This window comes from Phyllopteryx taeniolatus, chromosome 17, assembly GCF_024500385.1.
Source record: "Phyllopteryx taeniolatus isolate TA_2022b chromosome 17, UOR_Ptae_1.2, whole genome shotgun sequence".
Classification (NCBI taxonomy): Eukaryota; Metazoa; Chordata; class Actinopteri; order Syngnathiformes; family Syngnathidae; genus Phyllopteryx; species Phyllopteryx taeniolatus.
In genome coordinates this window covers 6494274-6513853 of record NC_084518.1, presented here as the reverse complement: position 1 = coordinate 6513853, position 19580 = coordinate 6494274, and the positions used below count along the sequence as shown (strand labels likewise).

Genomic DNA, 19580 nt, shown 5'->3' with positions numbered 1-19580 from the left:
ACAACACTGTTATCATCATCATCATCATCCTCACCAGCATCACTAATATCAGACAAAGAATTTGACTATTAGTTGCTGTGCTCACGGACCACTACTGTATTAACGAATCAAATACAATACTTGGATTCTATTCAGGGTTTCAACCTTTCTTCCTTCCCTTTAGACTTGAACCTATTCATGGGCCCACAGCGAATCATCATCATCCATCTTTCCCGGTCTACGTCTTCTGCTCTAACTCCTGCTATCAGGAAGTCTTCCCTCGGCACATTTCCAGCATCCTTCTTCAGCATCCTTCTTATCTGCTGCCCTTTTTTGCACATGTCCAAACCATCTAAATCTGGCCTCTCTAGCTTTGTCTCCAGTCTGTGGTGTCCCCCTGGAATTACCACACCTTCACTCTACTCCAGGCATCTTCTTATGCTCTAAAATCCTGTTCAACAATCGTGTCAAAAATCCACTTCAGCCTTTGTAATCTGGCCTAGCGTCTGTTTCAGTTTCCACCTCCTCTGCTCTGCTTTCACTTTCATTTTCCTCATTCATCAACTCCTCAAAGTACTCAACGACTCGTACAACTCATCATACACTTGTTGGCCTTTTCACCTCCCTCTTCACCTCCCATGTCCTTTGGAGATGTGCCTGACGGAATGACCATTTGGTAGTAGAAAGTCAATATAAACTTAAATCTGCTCAGACCATCGTGTCTGCCCTAGTAGACACGGTTTTGGTGAATTTGATCGATGCGCCTGTAGGCTGATACCGAGCTCCGCTCACGTGCAGTGGATCTCAGGCGTATTTCATTCATAAATAAGTGAATAGTGGGCATCAAACCTGAATCATTGTAGAAATCAATTCATTGAATGCAATATTATTATTATTATTATTAATAATATTATTATTATTATGTATTTAATAAGGGTACCCACTCACATTGTCTGTTGCTACATCATGAACAGAGCAGTGACAATGCCCCACTCATGCAAGGATCGCTGTGATTACGTATCATCCTTTGAATGCTTAATTTAACTCCTGTCTATGCCCTGGCTCAGTGTTTGTGTCATCAAATAATGTAAAACAGCGTTATATTAATATTATAAAATTTTTAAGTGTGATCATGATGAGGATTCTTATGTATTACCAGATATTCTGGCCTCCACGCTGCCAAATCCCTCGTGGTTTACGGTGGAAGCCACAAGGTCCTCAAGAGGGCAACAGACTGAGCAGATCAAAGCGGCTTCTTCCACCCGTTGCCCGCTGCTCTTTTCAGAGACAACAATGTTAATTTTTGGCCCTTTTTCTTACATCATTCAGCCACTTCTTGCGATTGGGTGGCAGTTCTCAGCTAGCCGTGAGACTACATTTGTTATCACCTTTTAAGCCAACTTTACATCATCGGCCCGTGGAGGTGTGCTTGCACTTCGGTATAAACGTACATTGTGCGCGTTGCCCTCCCGGATGAACAAATCAGTTTCATCTTGGGAAAAATTTGATTGTCTGCCCTTCGCCAGTTCGCGACTAGCGCACCGCATTTAAAGGGAATGAGAAGAGTCTCTTTAATTGGCCATGATTGAAGTCAGCTGATCACTGCCACAGTGGGTCAGACCTGCTCTCAGATCCGGCGCCAAGTTATGCCGCACAGGATTTATGCCGTTCATGAAAATAGAGTCCTAAATGTCAAGAAGGATGTATTCATGATGTTTGTATTTCACTGGGGTGTTAAAACCTTGTATCCATGATTAATAACAACATTTTCCCCAGCATTCTCTTCTCACAAATAGCCTACTGAACTTTGATGTAGAGAACAGATTGTTGATTAATGTTGGCTAATATTTTAGCCCCGATATTGGCCCGATTAGCTATCGCAGCCGATTTCCTAAATTGGGCCTGACATATTTTGTCAGGAACGACAACATTTCTTGTAGTGTGACATAATCCACGACCAACGATTTGGCCCTACGATAACCCTACGACGGCAAAACGAAAAGTCTGGCATGTTTGATTTTTTGGGATATCTTGCTGTAGTGTGACATATCAACAAGAACTCTCCGACAGCGCACCTCGACGTCGACCAATAGGATTGTATATTGTGACTGGTGCATCACCTCCCGTGCTTGCCGTCGTCAACATACTTGCACGCAGTTGTTAACATTTATTCACACGCACAAACCAATGTTTACCGACGCTTTAGAGGATGATTCGACACAATGTCGGCATGTTTACGTGCAACCGTTAGTGTTAGCACTAGCTTGCTAGCCTTCATAACGTTGTGTGGCCTGCTTGTGAGCCATATTGTATTAAAGGCATGTGAACATAACTCAAGCAATCCTTGAATGAACGTCCTCTCCCGAGCACCGGTGATGATAACCACACATTTTTCCTCATTTTGTTCTTTTTTTTCCCCACGACACAATACAGTACATTGACGAGGCACATTGTTGTTGTCGTCACCATGCTAACGAGTGTATACGGTCGCGTTGACCGGTCACATGTTTTCTGGTTCCGCCTCTCCGACTGTGTTTGATTTGACGAGATAAAGCCCAGTGATCGTAAAAGACAGTATGCGGTGGTATCGGAATAAATGTCATGTAGTGTTGCCACTGTCTGCCCAAGATACGTAAAGATTTTTTGGTGCAATTGTAAAACACCAAATTTGTCTTGTAGTCTGATCCAGGCATAATTAGTAAATGGCAAAACCATTGTAATCTAACTTTACGCTCTGTTTGTAAAAGTGTATTTTCTTTTTTTTATTACACCAACACATCCATTTTATACTTCTACTATTGAATTGTTTGTTGCTATTGTTGTTGTTGTTGTTGATAAAATATAATTGGTGTGTGCTCTGATTTTCTCTGCAGCCAATAAGGTTGGGGTGATTGTCGGCGCCACTGTGGGCACAGTGGTTGGCTTCCTCTGCCTTTTACTCATTTGTGTGTTTTTCCTGATGAAGAGACAACGGGAGAACGAAGAGGACATGGCAAATGAAATCAAGTGAGTTCGATGATGGCACTTCACTGACAAAATAGTAAGCATGGCTGAGTGAAATTTGAAATGAATTGGTTAGTTTGATTATACAGTATATGCTGTATAAATAGATAGATAGATAGATAGATAGATAGATAGATAGATAGATAGATAGATAGATAGATAGATAGATAGATAGATAGATAGATAGATAGATAGATAGATAGATAGATAGATAGATAGATAGATAGATAGACGGGAGAACGAAGAGGACATGGCAAATGAAATCAAGTGAGTTCGATGATGGCACTTCACTGACAAAATAGTAAGCATGGCTGAGTGAAATTTGAAATGAATTGGTTAGTTTGATTATACAGTATATGCTGTATAGATAGATAGATAGATAGATAGATAGATAGATAGATAGATAGATAGATGATAGATAGGTAGATAGATAGATAGATAGATAGATAGATAGATAGATAGATAGATAGATAGATAGATAGATAGATAGATGATAGATAGATAGATAGATAGATAGATAGATAGATAGATAGATAGATAGATAGATATCACAATGTACGTGCGCAATAGTAGTGCACAGGGTCCGCTGCGATGATGTACTGTAATATACAACTAAAAGTGACCAGCAGAGAGAACTGTTTGGACATGCTAATAGCATTAGCACCCATGTTACAGTAAATTATAACGCTTCAAACAAGCGTGTGTGTTTTTGTGTGTGTGTGTGTATATATATATATATATATATATATATATATATATACAGTGGCTGAAATTAGTATTTAACACGTCACCATTTTTCTCACTAAATATACGTACTTCCAAAGGTGCTATTGATCTGACAATTTCACCAGATGTTGGAAACATCCCAAGCAATCCATACATTAAAAAGTAGAACAAATAAGCTCAGGAATTCATTTGCGTGTAAAAATGTGAAATGACACAGGGAAAAAGTATAGAACACATGAAGAAAATGAGGTGCAAAAAGGCATGGAAAGCCTAGACAACGCCTAGAATCTATCAATAATCAAACAGCAGTCCAGCCCCTTGTCACTACAAATGAATATCAGCTGGTTCAGTCCTAATTGTTGGCCTACAAAAAGGTGTCATTGCCAAGGTGTGAGTCAAGACACATCTCATGATGGGTAAGAGCAGACAGCTGTCTCAGGACCATCGCGAAATAATTGTTGCAAAACATAACGATGGCATTGGTTACAGGCGCATATCTAAGCTTCTGAATGTTCCAGTGAGCACAGTTGAGGCCGTAATACTTGAGTGGAAAGCCAATCATATCACCATAGATTTGCCTCGATCAGGTGCTCCTCGCAAGATTTCTGACAGTGGAGTGCAAAGAATAATCAGATGAGTTGTGCTAGAGAGAGAATTTACAGGTAGTGCTGTCACCGGGGATTCCTAATACCGTGGTCTGAGCAGGTATAAATTAAGACCCACTTTCTACCACAAAATTATCACGCCAACAGGAGGATCTACAAGGTCACACCCTCGCTGTGCCGGAACGCCCAGCTTTGCAAATACGTGCAACGAGCATTGCGTTTGCACGAAAATCAGAATCCGTCTGCATTTGCGCCCTGCCGCAGATGGACTGTCTATGATAATAGAGTCCTTTATATTAAGAAGAGATTTGGCAAAAAAAATAAAATAATAAAATAATGTTTGTAATATCTTTTAAAATTGAAAGAAAATGTTCAAAACATTCTGTCAAAATGAGAAGAACCAATACATTTACCAAGAAACATGAATTAGACTTTATTTACTATCGCGGGCCCCGGCCTTAATTGGACACCTGTGCCCTAAAGAGTATAAACAGTACAGAAAATGCATGGATGGACATTGGAAATATAATCACTGCTCTGATTCAGCGCTAATTTCTGGTTCTGGGGCGAGGGACTGCTTCCTAAATTACTGAATATTGCACATTAAACACAACTTTTCCCTTCACGCCTTTGTGTCTTGTCCACCATTCAGAGAGGATGCTCAGGCTCCCAAACGTGTGTCCTGGGCTAAAAGCGGAATGGGTTCAGATATCATCTCCAAGAATGGTACCTTGTCCTCCATCGCCTCCAGCCCACAACACAGAGAGCCCTCACACCAAGAAAACAGCCACCACCCTTTGCAGCACTACCCCCAGCGCCCTCCCTCCGACACAGCCTCCATCATCACAGCCACCGGCAGCACAGCCGGCTACCGTCCGTCGCGCCATCAAGGAGCCTCCACCCCGACCCACTATAGCTACAACAACAACACCACCCTACCACGTGACCAGCCTGTCTCTTTGGAGGCCAACACCAATGGCGGCTCCCAACCCAGACCAGAGCGTTACACCCAGCTTCCACAAGCCCAGATGCTCCAGCAGACCTATAGCCATCCTCAGCTACAGCTTCAGCCCACTCCACCCCCTCCGCCATTTGCCTCCTCCACACTCACAGGCTCCAACATCACCCGCATGGGCGGGGTGCCCATTATGGTGCCTGCGCAGAACCAGGCTGGATCACTTGTCTAACAACAGCCATTACTTGCAACACTATGCTGGTAACTGTGGAATAATGTCCCTTTACTTTCCTGGAAGGGTTCATCTGAAGTTCTTTTTAATGGAGCACCTGGTTATTATTATTGAGCAAAGAATTCAAGTAGTTAAAATTTTCAAGATTTTAGGACTCACTCCTTGTTTAAGGTATATATATATATTTTTTTATATTCTTTATGCACTCTATGGCTACATTGCAAATGTTTCAATTCTTCATTGTTCAATCTTTTGTACCTTACAATTGTTACGTTTTTTTTTATTATTGTCATTCGATTTCAACAGCTTTGATTTGTTACACTTTCTTTCATTATCTTTTTTTTGCCTTTTGTTTATAAATATATTACACTCTTAGACAATTATCTTAATACATTCATTTAGCTACATAAGCAGTGCACTATTTGGAATTGATTGATCGTAACTTGACACAAGCACGCGTTCATGTTTAATTAGCATTTTGGCTTCAGAGGCTCCAGCTCCAATCGTGAAGTGTACTTTACTTTTAAAGCACGTTCGTGAATACAAATCAACCGTGGTAGAGGTGCATTTCTTAACTGAAAAAGTGATGGTCAGAAACTAAAGAAGCCAATTCATTAAATGGAAAAACTAACACAAATAAATCTTGCAGGCATTAAAACATGTCTGACTAGTTAACATGCAGCAAAGTTGAACAATTATATTACCCTTAACATAATTTCAGTTATTTTAAGTTCAAAAATATAACATAATGTATTAAGTTGCATTGATTCAGTTTCAAGCAGCACAAGATATGTAAATATGGTATTTATTTATTTTTTTATTATTATTACAATGCGCAAAGCAATAGTATGTGGGTATAACCTCAGATTATGTGTTAAATTATTTCTGCCTTGAACACTGGATACTGAACCAAAGAAAAACAGTATGCATACTTTACATTCTTAACATACTTCATTTTAATTTCCTGTTCAGTTTGGTATAAAATAATTGAAATAAGTAATTCTCATCTAGTAAACAAAAATGTATGAAAGATGTACAGTATTATGTAAAATGATCTGGAATGCTGTATTGTCATTACACTGGAGCAAATAGTCATGTTCTGATACTGTATTCTATTTTTTTTGTGGCTTGGAGATAAAGAAAAACAGTTGTTTTTTTTAAAGGATAACAAAAATGGGCATTGAACTGACCCCTTCTGAAAGTGAAAACATCATGTTAGTTGTATCTCAAAGCTGTGGTGTTATGCAAAAATGAAAGAAAGAAAAAAAAGATTCATCATTGCTTTATCACGTTCGATGAGAATAACTCATTTGATTATAAATACAGCTACAATTCACCAAGGTCAGTATTTGAAATTCTAATTTGTGCATTATGAACAATAGAATTTAAAATATCTCCAAAGTCTTTACTTTTAAAAAATACAGTATAAAGTGCACCACATATGAATATTCAATGTTTTTTTGTTTGTTAGTTTGAATTGAAGTGCTATCCAATAAGATGGACGATACTAAATACTGTGGACAAACTGGTGGCCAAATGTGCTTATTTCTACTGGTGGTTTCAGTTTCAGACATAGATGTGCACTTGTATCTTCTATAACCATGTTAATAAAAATGCTTTGTATGATATTTTCAATTAAAAATTATACGAGAAGTGTTTGTGTGTGTGTGTGTGTGTGTGCGTGCGCGCACTCGTGGCAAGGGTTAATATTGTGTGTCACTGTGTGCGCACACACTGACCTTGGCATACAATACCTGTTTCATAAGTGGGGCCGGCCATACGCTGGAGCAACAAACGCCATGGCCCCTCAAGTCAAATCCACCAACCTTCCTCAACTATGTCTCCTCCTCTTTGTGCTTTGTGCCGGCTGTCTGTGCAAGTCAGTAACAGCGACCTTTGAGTATTGCCAATATACTGGAGCTGATGTGTGGCCATATTTAGTCACTTCACTACTGACCACTTTATCAATGATTTTTTTTGAATGCAGTAGGTCCCCTGTTTATGATTGTCTTAACCTAAAATGTACCGTGGTTAAAAATGGCGTGCAATGAACCAGTTTGTGCCCCTTTCACTGTGCAAGCCAACCACAGGAGTAAAAGTAAGCGTTTTTTATTTTGGTTTTTGTGTTCCTTATCTTTTACCCATCCATTTTCCATCCCGCTTATCCTCACTAAGGTCGTGGCCGTGCTGGAGCCTATCCCAGCTATCTTCGGGCGGGAGGTAGGGTACACCCTGAACTGGTCGCTAGCCAATCGCAGGGCACATGTAAACAAACAACCATTCGCACTCCCATTCACACCTACGGGCAATTTAGAGTCTTCAATTAACCTACCACGCATGTTTTTTGGGATGTGGGAGGAAACCGGAGTGCCTGGAGAAAACCCACGCAGGCACGGGGAGAACATGCAAACTCCACACAGGTGGGGCCGGGGATTGAACCCAGGTCCTCAGAACTGTGAGGCAGATGTGCTAACCAGTCGTTCACCGTGCCTCCCCTTATCTTTTATATATGTGTGTCTATATATATATATATATAGAGAGAGAAGTGTTTTTGAAATATTCACTTTAAGTACATTAGGACTATTAATGACTGTTAATATAAAATCAGGTTATCTCAGTGTCGTAGGTACACAACCCTGTTGCAACATGTCAGTGATTTCGTTATTGGTGATGTTAGTGACTCCGACTCCCTCCTAGTTGCTGTTAGGGCAGGAGATGTTCATCCACATCTCCATTAGAAACTTGCAAGAAGTCAACACTGTCAGTCACAGTGTTGCTTAATGTCTTGTCTAAATACTTCTAATAAAGGCTCAAGTGAACGCCATCAATTGAGATTCCTAATCTTTCTTGCTCTTTGCAGGATCACATCAGTGAAGAGAAACATTTTGATGATGAATCAAGATAATCCCTTTTCAGTTAGAGAGAGAACCATGAATACAAACAGGATAACGTGGATGAAGTGATATCATCATCATCAATTTATTTTGGGACACGATCCTGTTATTTACTGATTAACTAACCTTTACAGTTTTGTGTGATGAGGCCAAAATTTACAAATATTTCTTTGCCACCATCTGGTGGCATCTATAGGCAATTACAAACCATTTTTGGGGGTGTCAATTACTTGTGGATCGTTACTATTTGCGGCAGGTCTCTGTCCATATCCCCTGCAAATAGTGGAGATTCACTGAAATGAAGAGGACAGCTCCAATCATTCATCATATCACATATCACAACCCCCTCCTTGACCAATATAGCATAAACACCTGGACTCTCTAATCTAATCTCCACATTCTGAATTTCAATGAGGGCAACATTGTATTATTTTAAATAAACCACCCATATTGATTTCACTTAATTGAATCAAACTAACAGCTCTCATTGCACGTGTGTCGTCTGCTTCTTTGTGTGATGTGCAACACACACAAAAAGTATCCAGTGTGGATTGAATTCCTTCTTGAGGGATTAAAATTTGTACGACAGAAAATACAAAATAAAAGTACACACTCACTTGTGTATTCCATGGTCCCCTTTTGTTGAAGAAATACATGTTGCTGTTTGAGGGATGCAAAAATGCTAATACTGTGAGATTCAGGGTGAGCTACGCTACATAATTCTGTTACACTAACATGGCAAAGACAGCACCACATAAATAGGGTAGCATGTTTATTAGAATTGGCAATTTAGCAATGCAAGATTAATTTACACATCTCAACATAAGTCATAAATGATCATATGCAAATGTATGCACCTTTCCTGGGCAAGTTGACCCCAAGGGTTGAGGATATTCAAAGTTTAACTGCACAACATGTCCAGTTTAACGGATCAATATGGAATACATGGTAGCCTGTCACTCTAGTGACATTAAATGAAAGTAGAAAAATCACTTTCTATCAAATGTTTGATACAAATTAAAAGAGATTACAAAATATTGTGTATTCACAGAGTGAAATAAAGAACATGAAACAAGGAAAATGCGCTGCACCTGAATTTTTGTTTTTCTCTTTCACTCCGCTACAGTTGTCCAAAAAAAAAAAAAAAAAAAAAAAAAAAACAGCACATGGCTTGTCTATTCAAATGAATTCTTTTAATTTAAACAATACTGGGACGGTTTTTCATTTATGAATGCAATGTACTCCTTATGAACAATGAATAGAATAAATATGAATGAAAACAGAGGAATAAAATGCAGAAACACCATGTTATTGGTGACGTGATCATTTATCGTGTGTCATGCTCCATTGGTGAAGTCCTTTAAAAGATGGGTCTGGCTGTCCCACTTTGACTATTTCAGTGGCTGGCGAAAGCATGGTTAAGTGTAAGGAGGGAAAGGACGAGCTCAGCAAGAGGCGATCGTCATAGTTGAGGCGAATACAATGATGTTGATGGTTGTGGATCCATGGCTGATAATGGCGAACAAGGTCATGCTGCTCGGGCCAGTGGTAAAAGGAGAAGTTCCCCGCCGCACCATGGCCCCTGGATGGTACACTGCTTTAGGTAGGACACAAGACTGGAGAAGGAAACCAGTGGATATCTGATTTAGTCACCAAAGAACGAGATTACAGTAAAGCTCAGCTCCTGAAAGAAATACCCCACACCATAATCACCCCTCCATTAAACTTTTTATGTCTCAAAAGTATTCTCTGTGGCGGCACGGTGGACGACTGGTTAGCACATCCGCCTCACAGTTCTGAGGACCGGGCTTCAAATCCCGGCCCCGCCTGTGTGGAGTTTGCATGTTCTCCCCGTGCCTGCGTGGGTTTTCTCCGGGTACTCCGGTTTCCTGCCACATCCCAAAAACATGCATGGTAGCTTCATTGAATACTCTAAATTGCCCGTCGGTGTGAATGTGAGTGCGAATGGTTGTTTGTTTATATGTGCCCTGCGATTGTCTGGCGACCAGTTCAGGGTGTGCACCGCCTCTTGCCCGAAGATAGCTGGGATAGGCTCCAGCACGCCCGTGACCCTTGTGAGGATAAGCGGACCGGAAGATGAATGAATGAATGAGTATTCTCTGTCAAATGGCTGTCTGTTGTCGGACAAATTCCTTGTGTGTTTTTGACATACTTGGCAAATAAAGATGATTCTGATTCTGATTCAGTCAGACAAGTACTGTTCTCCTGTCAACCGCTAAAAACCCAGACTCGTCCATCAGCTTGCCAGATGGAGAAGTGTGATTCGTCACGCCATAGAACGCGTCTCCACGGACGCTCTAGAGTCGAGGGGCGGCGTGCTTTACACCAGTGCATCACGACGCTTTGCATTGCACTTGGTGATGTATGGCTTGGATACAGCTGCTCGGCCATGGAGACCCATTCCATGAAGCCCTCTGCGCATTCTTCTTGAGCTAATCTGAAGGCCACATGACGTTTGGAGGCGTGTAGCGATTGAGTCGACAGAAAATTGGTGACCTCTTCGCACTATGCGCCACGCCATCTGCTCCGTCAGGTTACGTGGCCTACCACTTTGTGGCTGTGTTGCTGTCAATTTCACTCGATAGCAGAGGTGACACTGCCCAATATGGTGGCCCCCTGACATTGGTAAAGACTGATGAATTATTCTGTTAAATTCTTATTCCACCAACGCAATATTAATCAGAATACCATGTATTGACTAGTGTTGACACAGACAACATATTTTTGCCCCAAACTTCTTGGGGTTTAGTTCCCCTTTAAAAATTTCTCTGAGCTTTGTTTGTCAATAAAACTGCAAAACAGACAATAGGTCCACATACACAGTAAGGAACTATATCAAAAATGTTGCAGGAAAACAACGCTTATTTTAAGAGTTATTAATGTGATAAGCTAATCCATTCATCTATTTTTTATGCTGCTTATCCTCATTAGGATCGCGGGTATGCTGGAGCCTATCCCAGCTGACTTTGGTAGCTCTGAAAATAGCGAGTGATATTATTGTCAAATACCATTACTGCGCAAAATTCTACAGCAGGGTATACGTACATAATCGGGAATTAATTTGAGCTTTTTTTTTTCTCCTTGCGATCATTGTCAGGTGCGTTTAACATATAGTCCTGGCTTATTATTCTGTCTTAAGAGAGCTTCATTTTTTTTCTTCCCCTACCTGCTGGAAAACATTCTAGGCCGAAAATTTTAAATGTTAAACCTATTCAATGTTTCCGATGGCAAATCCTGTGTGGTCAACACTGTGGTCGGCCGATCCGTGGACCGCGTCAATGTGCTGTGAAACAGAATGACAGCCAATAAAGTAGCAACCTTACATTTGCACTGCAGTCTGACATGACTAGAGGAGCAACTCGTTGAGTGTCTGTTTTTCATGGGTTAGAAGTCATTTACCACGATAAAAATGACAAGGAAAATTGTTTGCAATCATATTATAGTTACCAAAGAAGCTAATAGTTGGTCTAGCTTCTTGTGTCTCCTCTTCTTAGTATTTACCACCAGTCTGGATGCTACCCCTCACAGGTCAGTCTTGGTATTAAGACTAACATCTGGTCTGGAAAAGGAGACTGTGTGTGGCGTGCTGTGTTGGTCATCTCAAGTACACCAAACACTGTTGGGCCTGATTTACTAAGATCCCAAAGTGTGCGCTAAATTGCATGTTAACTGTAACAGATTGCGCGCTGTTGGTGGGCATGTTGCACATGATCTATGATTGTGATCTCTGTGACTAAGATCCTAAATAGCAGGTGATGAATTGCGTTTTCAGTCACTCTAAAAGATTTTGCGCACTGTTGGCAACATCCTACATAACACTGAGTTTTAAACTTGTGGCAGCACAATCGAAAAAACCCGGCAACCAATTATCACCATGCACTGAAATGACACAGAAGCAAGGAAATGCAGAACTGGAAGCAGTTTTGTCATTAATGATATGGCATGACTCCTTCTTGTGACTGGCTCCAAGTCAGCCCTTTGTTCATTCAGAAGCTCTAAAATTACATTTCAGAGTGTGCATACTGTAGGTTGGTTATGTTATTCATTTTTTTGTTGTTGTTTTTGTTTTTTTTATTCTACCTACGTACGACGTGAGCATTACGATATTTCTACGGCTCTCGTATTGTCATTCTTTTTTGGACCGTCCAGAGATACCGGTTGTGGTCAGTAACAGCATAGCAGCAAAACCACCTTATACCATTTTATCTTTACCTTTTAATATGTAGTCAGTTAGCAGAGTAGGGACCTTCTCGCTGTCCTCTTTCATGGCAAAAAGAACTACATGAAAAAAAGTTTGGACACATTTGAAATAAGTACAAAAACTGTGATTTTGAATAGGTTCTTTTCCACATAGTTTTCACTTGACTTTGAAACTTACTTTTTGTGAGCATCTGTAGGTCGTCAACAGATGGAGGGCTGCCTTTCTTCTCATAAGGAATAACTGTGTTCAGATACTAGAAACAGTTTGAAAATGAATGGGAAGTGAAGTATAATTGAACCAATTTACGGTGAGGGCAGTCAAGAAGCTCACAAACACAAAAAGGCAGTCAATACATTTCAGATGGAAAGGTTTAGCACCTCTGATCTCAGGCCAAAACAGTTCATTTGACACAAAACTAAAGAATACCTCACATTAACTGACAACTGAAATGACAACCTTTTGTAATGATTGTCATTGCAAGAACCTTGTTGGTTTGGAATGTCATAAAACAGAGTCAGCACTTAGAATTAACCACGCTTTTTACTTCTTTACCGAGCGAAGTGCACTATGGACTTTAAAAGATGCCCAGTGTTAATAAAACAAGAATTACGACCAGTTCAGTCTTTCTAGTAAAGCTTTTAGCTGGGATATATCGTTCAGCAAATAGTTTTAAATTCATCTTGCTATATAATATTGAGTTGTATTGTATCAACACTGTGATTTTCAAAGACATGTAATAGTTGGACACGTAATAGTAATGGACACACTACCTGTTTTTCATTCCCTGTGCTTCCAAATGTCTGTCTGATGCCCGTCTGCAGGATGTTGGATAGTCCCTCCATACTGAAACGCTGTAGTTCAAAACCAAGGCACACAAATTACAGATATTAATACCACTAAAATCTCTACAAAATATCAGAGTGATTTAGTTTCTCGAAGAATCTGAGGGAGATTCAACCATACAGTCAGATGCATAAGAAATCAGATATACAGCATTTTTTTTTTTTTTTTTTTGTGTGCGCAATACTAAGCCATCAATATTTTAAATAATTCAATAATGGTATCATATACAACACGCAGTCAATATAGCTCAGCCAATCTAGTCATGTTTTGCTTTGCACAGCAGGAAAATCCATTAGGTTGTTTTCCTCTTACTGGACAAGCGTAGACTGGACTGGCTCGTTAAGTGTCTCCAGAAATTTCTCCTACAAATGAGGATCATTCCAGGACGTTCCTGTCGAGGCTAATGGACCTGAGATCCATTATGAGCCAGGAAGGAGAATTCACAGGCAGTCTGGTTTGACCTTTCTCTAATATAAGTATATACTGTGGCAATATTCAGGTTCACATCACCACACTTGCAACTGAAGGAAATATGTATTATCGCAAAATTAAGACAAATGACAGTAATAAGTAGGCAACGGTTTTAAAAGGACTGAAGTTGTGGCATACATATGCATACACTGATGTGTAACACGTTCAAGCTGGCCCCTCCATTTTACCTTGACAGGCATGCTTCCTGTTTTCTCCACATGACCGGTGGTGCCAGTAGTCCCTGTGGTCACAGACACCACGCCCATTCCTCCCTGCAGGCTCAAAGCCTTGTCCCGGCGTCGGCGTTTGCTACTGTCTCGCTGCTCCTTCTGCCTGTTCTGCACCTCTATCAGGGCAGTGATGAACGTGTTCTTGACCTCTTTTTCAAACTCCAGCTCTTCACGCCGTGCCAGCTGACTGACCAGTTCCTCTGAGTACTCCCGGATTGCAGCCTCCACGTGGCGCAGTAGTTCAGCCAGTGCGGAACTGGGCATCAGACTCAGGCCTGCAGAATTGAACAGGTGATGTGAGAGGAAAGGAGGATTTTTTTTCACTACAGAAACAGGCGAGAACAGTGTTTCTCAAACTGTGGTACGTTGTCTCTCTGTGCATAATGCTGCAGTGGCTTGAACGTTTTTTGTTTTTTTTTAATCCAGTACAATACATTCATTAAATAGAGTCCAGTTGTATTCAAGTTAAATATATTTGCATTTAATCTTTTAGAACTGTTGGTTTTCAAACATGTGTTTATTTTGTGTGCAATACACGTAATAGAATTATTATGCAAGTCCAGTCAATTCAAAACTGGGCATAATGTTACAGTGGATTTCAATAATATCAATTAATAATGAATAACTTTTTAGGAACACAGCCTCGGCTTCGTTTTTAATAAACAACTGGGCTTTTTTTTGGATGGTACTTGGTCAAAAATGTTTGAGAACCACTGGGCAAAGCAAAACTGAGTGACACAGATGAATTCTTGTAATATTGTACAGGAGGTCCTTGGTTTGTGACGTACCACATTTTGGGGATTAACAGTGCGGAATGAACTAGTTTGGTAAGAATACGTTTTCACACGGCGCAAGAAGAAGTTACCGCGGTTGTTGTGTTGAGTTTCCGCTTGTCCCATCGAGAGTCACTTGTATGATTTGTTAGCATAGTTTATACATCAGTACTATTTTTCATTTGCTTGTCTGATACTTATGGCCTTAAACATTATTGACTGTAATCATCACTTTACTACTGCGTTAGTATACTTTAGTGGTACTACTAGTACTACTACTGCACCGCTGTTGGAACGGAACGCCATCATAACCGGAGGACCTCCGCATATGAAGTGTAATACTGTACTAACAATTACACTGTACTTGCATTTTACTCCTCGACCACAGCACTGAGGGGAACAGCCGAGGAATTTCTATAACAACTGGTCTGCATGCTGCCTCACAATAACGTATATATCTTTTGATATTATACTCTGTTACCTTTCTTGTAATGTAAACCCTATGCACGCCCACCTTGCCTCGCACGTTGTGCTTTGATGCTTGATGAAAGCCCGTATGTGACAGATGATACACTCTTTGTATTGGCGAGGACCTCCTGTTCAAGGGAGAGAGCCTCCAATTTAAAGGTTCTAAAGAGTCACCTTGCCTACTTATATAAAGACTCTTCCCACAATACAAAAGTAACAAAACCGACACAAGAAACAAAACAGCTTGTGGAAAAGGGGGTGGATATTTGTTTTTCTCTTACTTAAGTGATATTATTGCTGGAACTACAGTACCTTCATAAGAACAGTTGTTGTTGGAGGCCTGGGACAATTGTCGGATCTCCTCCAGCAGCGAAGGGTGGGTCCTGGAGGAGCAATGGCTGCTCTCCTCCTCGTCCTCTTCCTCGGTTTCACCAGGGTCTGGGGAGTTCTCCATCATCTCTGCTATCTCCTCAATGACCTTGGAGAAAAACAGATGGAAGGGAAAGGCTGGATGAAAAGAGGGGCGACAAAGGAGCCATTTATCTGTGGTGCAAAGCTACTCAAGGGCCAACAAATTAACACGGACGTGAGGTCACGAATCATACAGACTTTCGTCTGGACTGTGATGGGTGAACCTTTCATTAGATTGAGGCAAGTGTGGCCCGCCAGATTAGGATTTTATATTTTATAATTCAAGCCTAAACAAAGGTCAAACATTTTTTTCTAGTAACGCTCTTAGCCAGGATATTGTTCAGCTAATGTATTTACCAATTTATAATGTGACCTATTATCATTTTCTTCACTTTTATCTCTATTTGTGACAGTCCTACCTTATAGCTTGTCTTGCTAGTAGATAGACACTTTATTCATCCACAAGGGAAATTCATGTTGGGGTATTATGCTGTTTTACTGTTCATTCAAGTATGCTTTTGCAGTAACAGTACATTATATAAATATACAGTGCATCCCCGCTATTTGCTGAGGATAGGAACCGGACCAAATAATTCACATCATAATAATTTTTAAACCCCCAAATATCTTGAAAATGCGGGGATATACTACCAATAAGCGTTTTCGGTGTTGGTGTCGGGGGATAGGGGGCCTGTTGTTGACGTTTTCGGTCAGAAAATATTTAGTCAGCAGGGGCGGGTTGGAGATGTGGAAAAGTATTCCTCATTTGGATGCCGGGGGCTACAAATCCCCTCCCCACTCTGCACGACACTGCTGCCAGGACTGGCAGTTGCAGGGCACATATCTAAGATGTGTCAGAAAAGAAAAAAAGACGATGACCATGACGCCTGCTCACAATGATCTGAGCATCCGGCAGTTTCCCAAGACGCAAGGGACTCCGTTTTGAAGACATGGAAAACATCAAGATGGCCGTGACTATAGCGCTGTGGAGGATCATGGAAGAATCCTTTTGGAGGTGCACAAAAGCATTGCAGGGAAGGCTGGGAAAGTGCGTTGGACTCCAGGAGGATTACTTTGAAGGGGAAAACTTGCAGGTTGGATTCCAAATACGTATATGTTTTGTGAAACCAGTCCTGCAACGTTTTTGACACACCTCGTAAACAAACAACCACTCACACTCAAATTCAATTTAGGGTCTTCCATTAACTGAACCAGCATGCTTCTGGAATGTGGGAAGGACCAGGAGTACCTGGAGAAAAATCACGCACGCATGACAAAGTGCAAACGGAAAGGCCAGAGAAGTGGCAGACGTGCTAACCGCTAGCTCACTGAGCGTTCCTTAATTCATTATTTTTTTATATGTGTATTATTTTATCTTATTCCAGGAGTGTCAGTATTGTGAACACATTCAATATTGTTCCATATTTAAACCGGGAAAAGTCATGCTCCATTGGGGTATGATGAATAAATGCAAACTGTACACTGGTTTACCTTCCTGTTTAAATAGACACTTTTTGAAGAAGTTAAAAGTCATATTTTACATCATCCTCCAGCTGGCATTACCACAGCCAGTCATCCAAAATGTTGGCTTTGCATTTGGGAGGTTATTGTGTGGATCATTAACCTTTTTTTCTAGTGGTTGGACTTAAGCACGTTAATAGCGATTAATTAAAAAATAATAATAATTAGCACGGAATAATGATGCATTTTAATCGCAGTTTGCTTTCCGAAAAAACGCGGAACCTTTGTCTATCAGTGCATGATTTCCTGCCACACCGATTACACTGACGCGCACGTCACACATTACTTAGCTAACCATATCGCTGTGTGGCTAATGGCTAACACAATGGAGGAATCGGATGAATGACTGTTGGGAGGCAAATAAAATAATAATAAAAACTTAACGATGGAAGCAGCGATAAAAGCATTTTTGCGTTTTTGTGCAGATTATGCAAAAAGGAGTTTGTGTACCATTGGAGCACTTCAATCCTCCAGTACAACCTAAATGCAAAGCATGTCGGAGCAAGCACAGAAACAGCCTAAGCGGTTAGCGCGAGCAGTCACGGTGCGAGCTCTAAGAGTTGTCGGCAAACCAAAATTAGTAAATCAACATCGGAGAAAATCACGAATTCACTCGCAAAGTGGATTGCTCTGGACTGTAGACCAATATTAGTAGTAGAAGACAAAGGATTAGAAAATGTGCTACAGCTAGCGACACAGTAGTTTTCAACTACCGTGCAAAAAGACAATTTCAGTCAAATTTCAACATGACACCGAAAAGCAAGCAAAACTGGATGCATTGCAGAAATGTCAATACGGTATGCGGCTCGGACTGGGGATCATTGGACCTCAGTTAGTATTACAAATTGCATCAGCGTATACCACAGATGGGACATGGCATCTACAGTCTTGCTTTGGCTGTGCAGACGACAATGAACCAGATAATATGCTAAAAACTGCATTTAGAACAATTAGAACAGACGATAGCTGCAGCCAGACACCTGCCATTCCAACACCTTGCCTTGTATTGCTCACATCTTGCAAAGAGTCATCACGGTTAGCCTTGCTGACAGTGATTTTAGTGATGCATTAGTAAATGTCGCAAGATAGTGGGTCACTTTAAACACAGCTCTGATAATAGAGAGGAACTACGCCAGGAGCAATCAAGACTGGGGCATAAAAAAAAAAAATGAGCCACTCAAGCAGGATGTAGCCTCAAGGTGGAATTCAATTTTTTTTTGCTGCTCTAGACAAACAGAAGCACAAGCTGGTTATATTAACGCTTGAGAGCTGCTAAAACTCCAAAAGCTGGTGACTGTCCTTGAGCCATGCAGGTGAATAAAAACTATTTTTAATGACATTTGTTTCTTTATAAAGCCCTATATTTGACATTGTAGATTAATACTTACTTTCCTGAATTTCTACTGCAGATTTGTGGTTAAGATCCTTGGCGGTGAGACATTTGTCTCATTTTCAGTGGTTTTACCTGGTCACTCCGCCACCCGTACCGCACCATGGAGGTCTTCTATGACGACGCAACCTGCACTGTGAAATTTAAGACAGCCTTCACAAAGGACTTATCTCAACATGTAGCTACACTCAACCATGAATGGCTCAAGATGGCCACTGTGCTTGACCCACGCTTGAAGGATTTCAAATCTTGCAAGGGGAGAGCAAGCAGAGGTTTGGACCAGTCGTGTGGCCCTACTACAAGAACCGTTTAAGGATACAGTTACACAGGAGCCAGCAAAGAAAAAGAGCTTCTTTTTCTCTTGAGTTTCTTCAGACGCTGTTTCAAACCCTGTGAAGTAGGGCCCTGAATTTGTATAGAGCAAAATTCACCATCAGCAAAACAGACTGCCCATTCCAGTGGCGGTCCAGTCGAGCAGGGACTTACCCACGATCTGTCTGTCCCGGCCCGCAAGTATCTTATTCGCCCTGTCACTTCTGTTCCATGAGAGACTGTCGTTACAAAAAAATGAGAGCTGCCTTGAGCTCCGGTAATGTGAAGAGACTAGTTAGTCTTAGCAACTGGCTTAAGGAGAAGGAGAGGAAGTAGTCATGAAGGTATTGTGAGGCCAATGGGTTTGCTATTTTTTTGCACCAAAATGTTATGGCCTTATGTACAAAATCATGTTTGCTGAGGGTACTTGGAGTTTTAGGCCTTTTGAATGGCCATTTACATTTCCCCGGCCCCGCCTGTGTGGAGTTTGCGTGATCTCCCCGTGCCTGCGTGGGTTTTCTCCGGGTACTCCGGTTTCCTCCCAC

At 41.0% G+C, this 19580-nt stretch overlaps 2 protein-coding genes across 5 annotated transcripts in view; one reads left to right on the top strand and one right to left on the bottom strand.

The window, feature by feature from the left end:
- The window catches only part of esama (endothelial cell adhesion molecule a), an 83771-nt gene extending 76618 nt beyond the window's left edge, over positions 1–7153 (top strand). For all 3 annotated transcript variants that reach the window (XM_061751041.1, XM_061751043.1, XM_061751040.1), the window contains 2 exons: positions 2853–2985; positions 4966–7153. In XM_061751041.1, coding sequence (XP_061607025.1) covers positions 2853–2985; positions 4966–5500 — 668 coding nt within the window. In that variant the 3' untranslated portion in view covers positions 5501–7153. The remainder of the gene's footprint in view (positions 1–2852; positions 2986–4965) is intronic.
- fez1 (fasciculation and elongation protein zeta 1 (zygin I)) overlaps positions 1–19580 on the bottom strand; it is a 68128-nt gene that overhangs the window by 19004 nt on the left and 29544 nt on the right. The window contains exons 5-10 of one of the 2 annotated variants that reach the window (XM_061751045.1): positions 15714–15879; positions 14119–14435; positions 13387–13467; positions 12794–12869; positions 12628–12693; positions 9154–10010 (exon numbers count right to left, since the gene is read on the bottom strand). In XM_061751045.1, coding sequence (XP_061607029.1) covers positions 9994–10010; positions 12628–12693; positions 12794–12869; positions 13387–13467; positions 14119–14435; positions 15714–15879 — 723 coding nt within the window. In that variant the 3' untranslated portion in view covers positions 9154–9993. Of the gene's footprint in view, positions 1–9153; positions 10011–12627; positions 12694–12793; positions 12870–13386; positions 13468–14118; positions 14436–15713; positions 15880–19580 lie in introns of those variants that run through there. The other variant, XM_061751044.1, reaches the window with a different exon arrangement.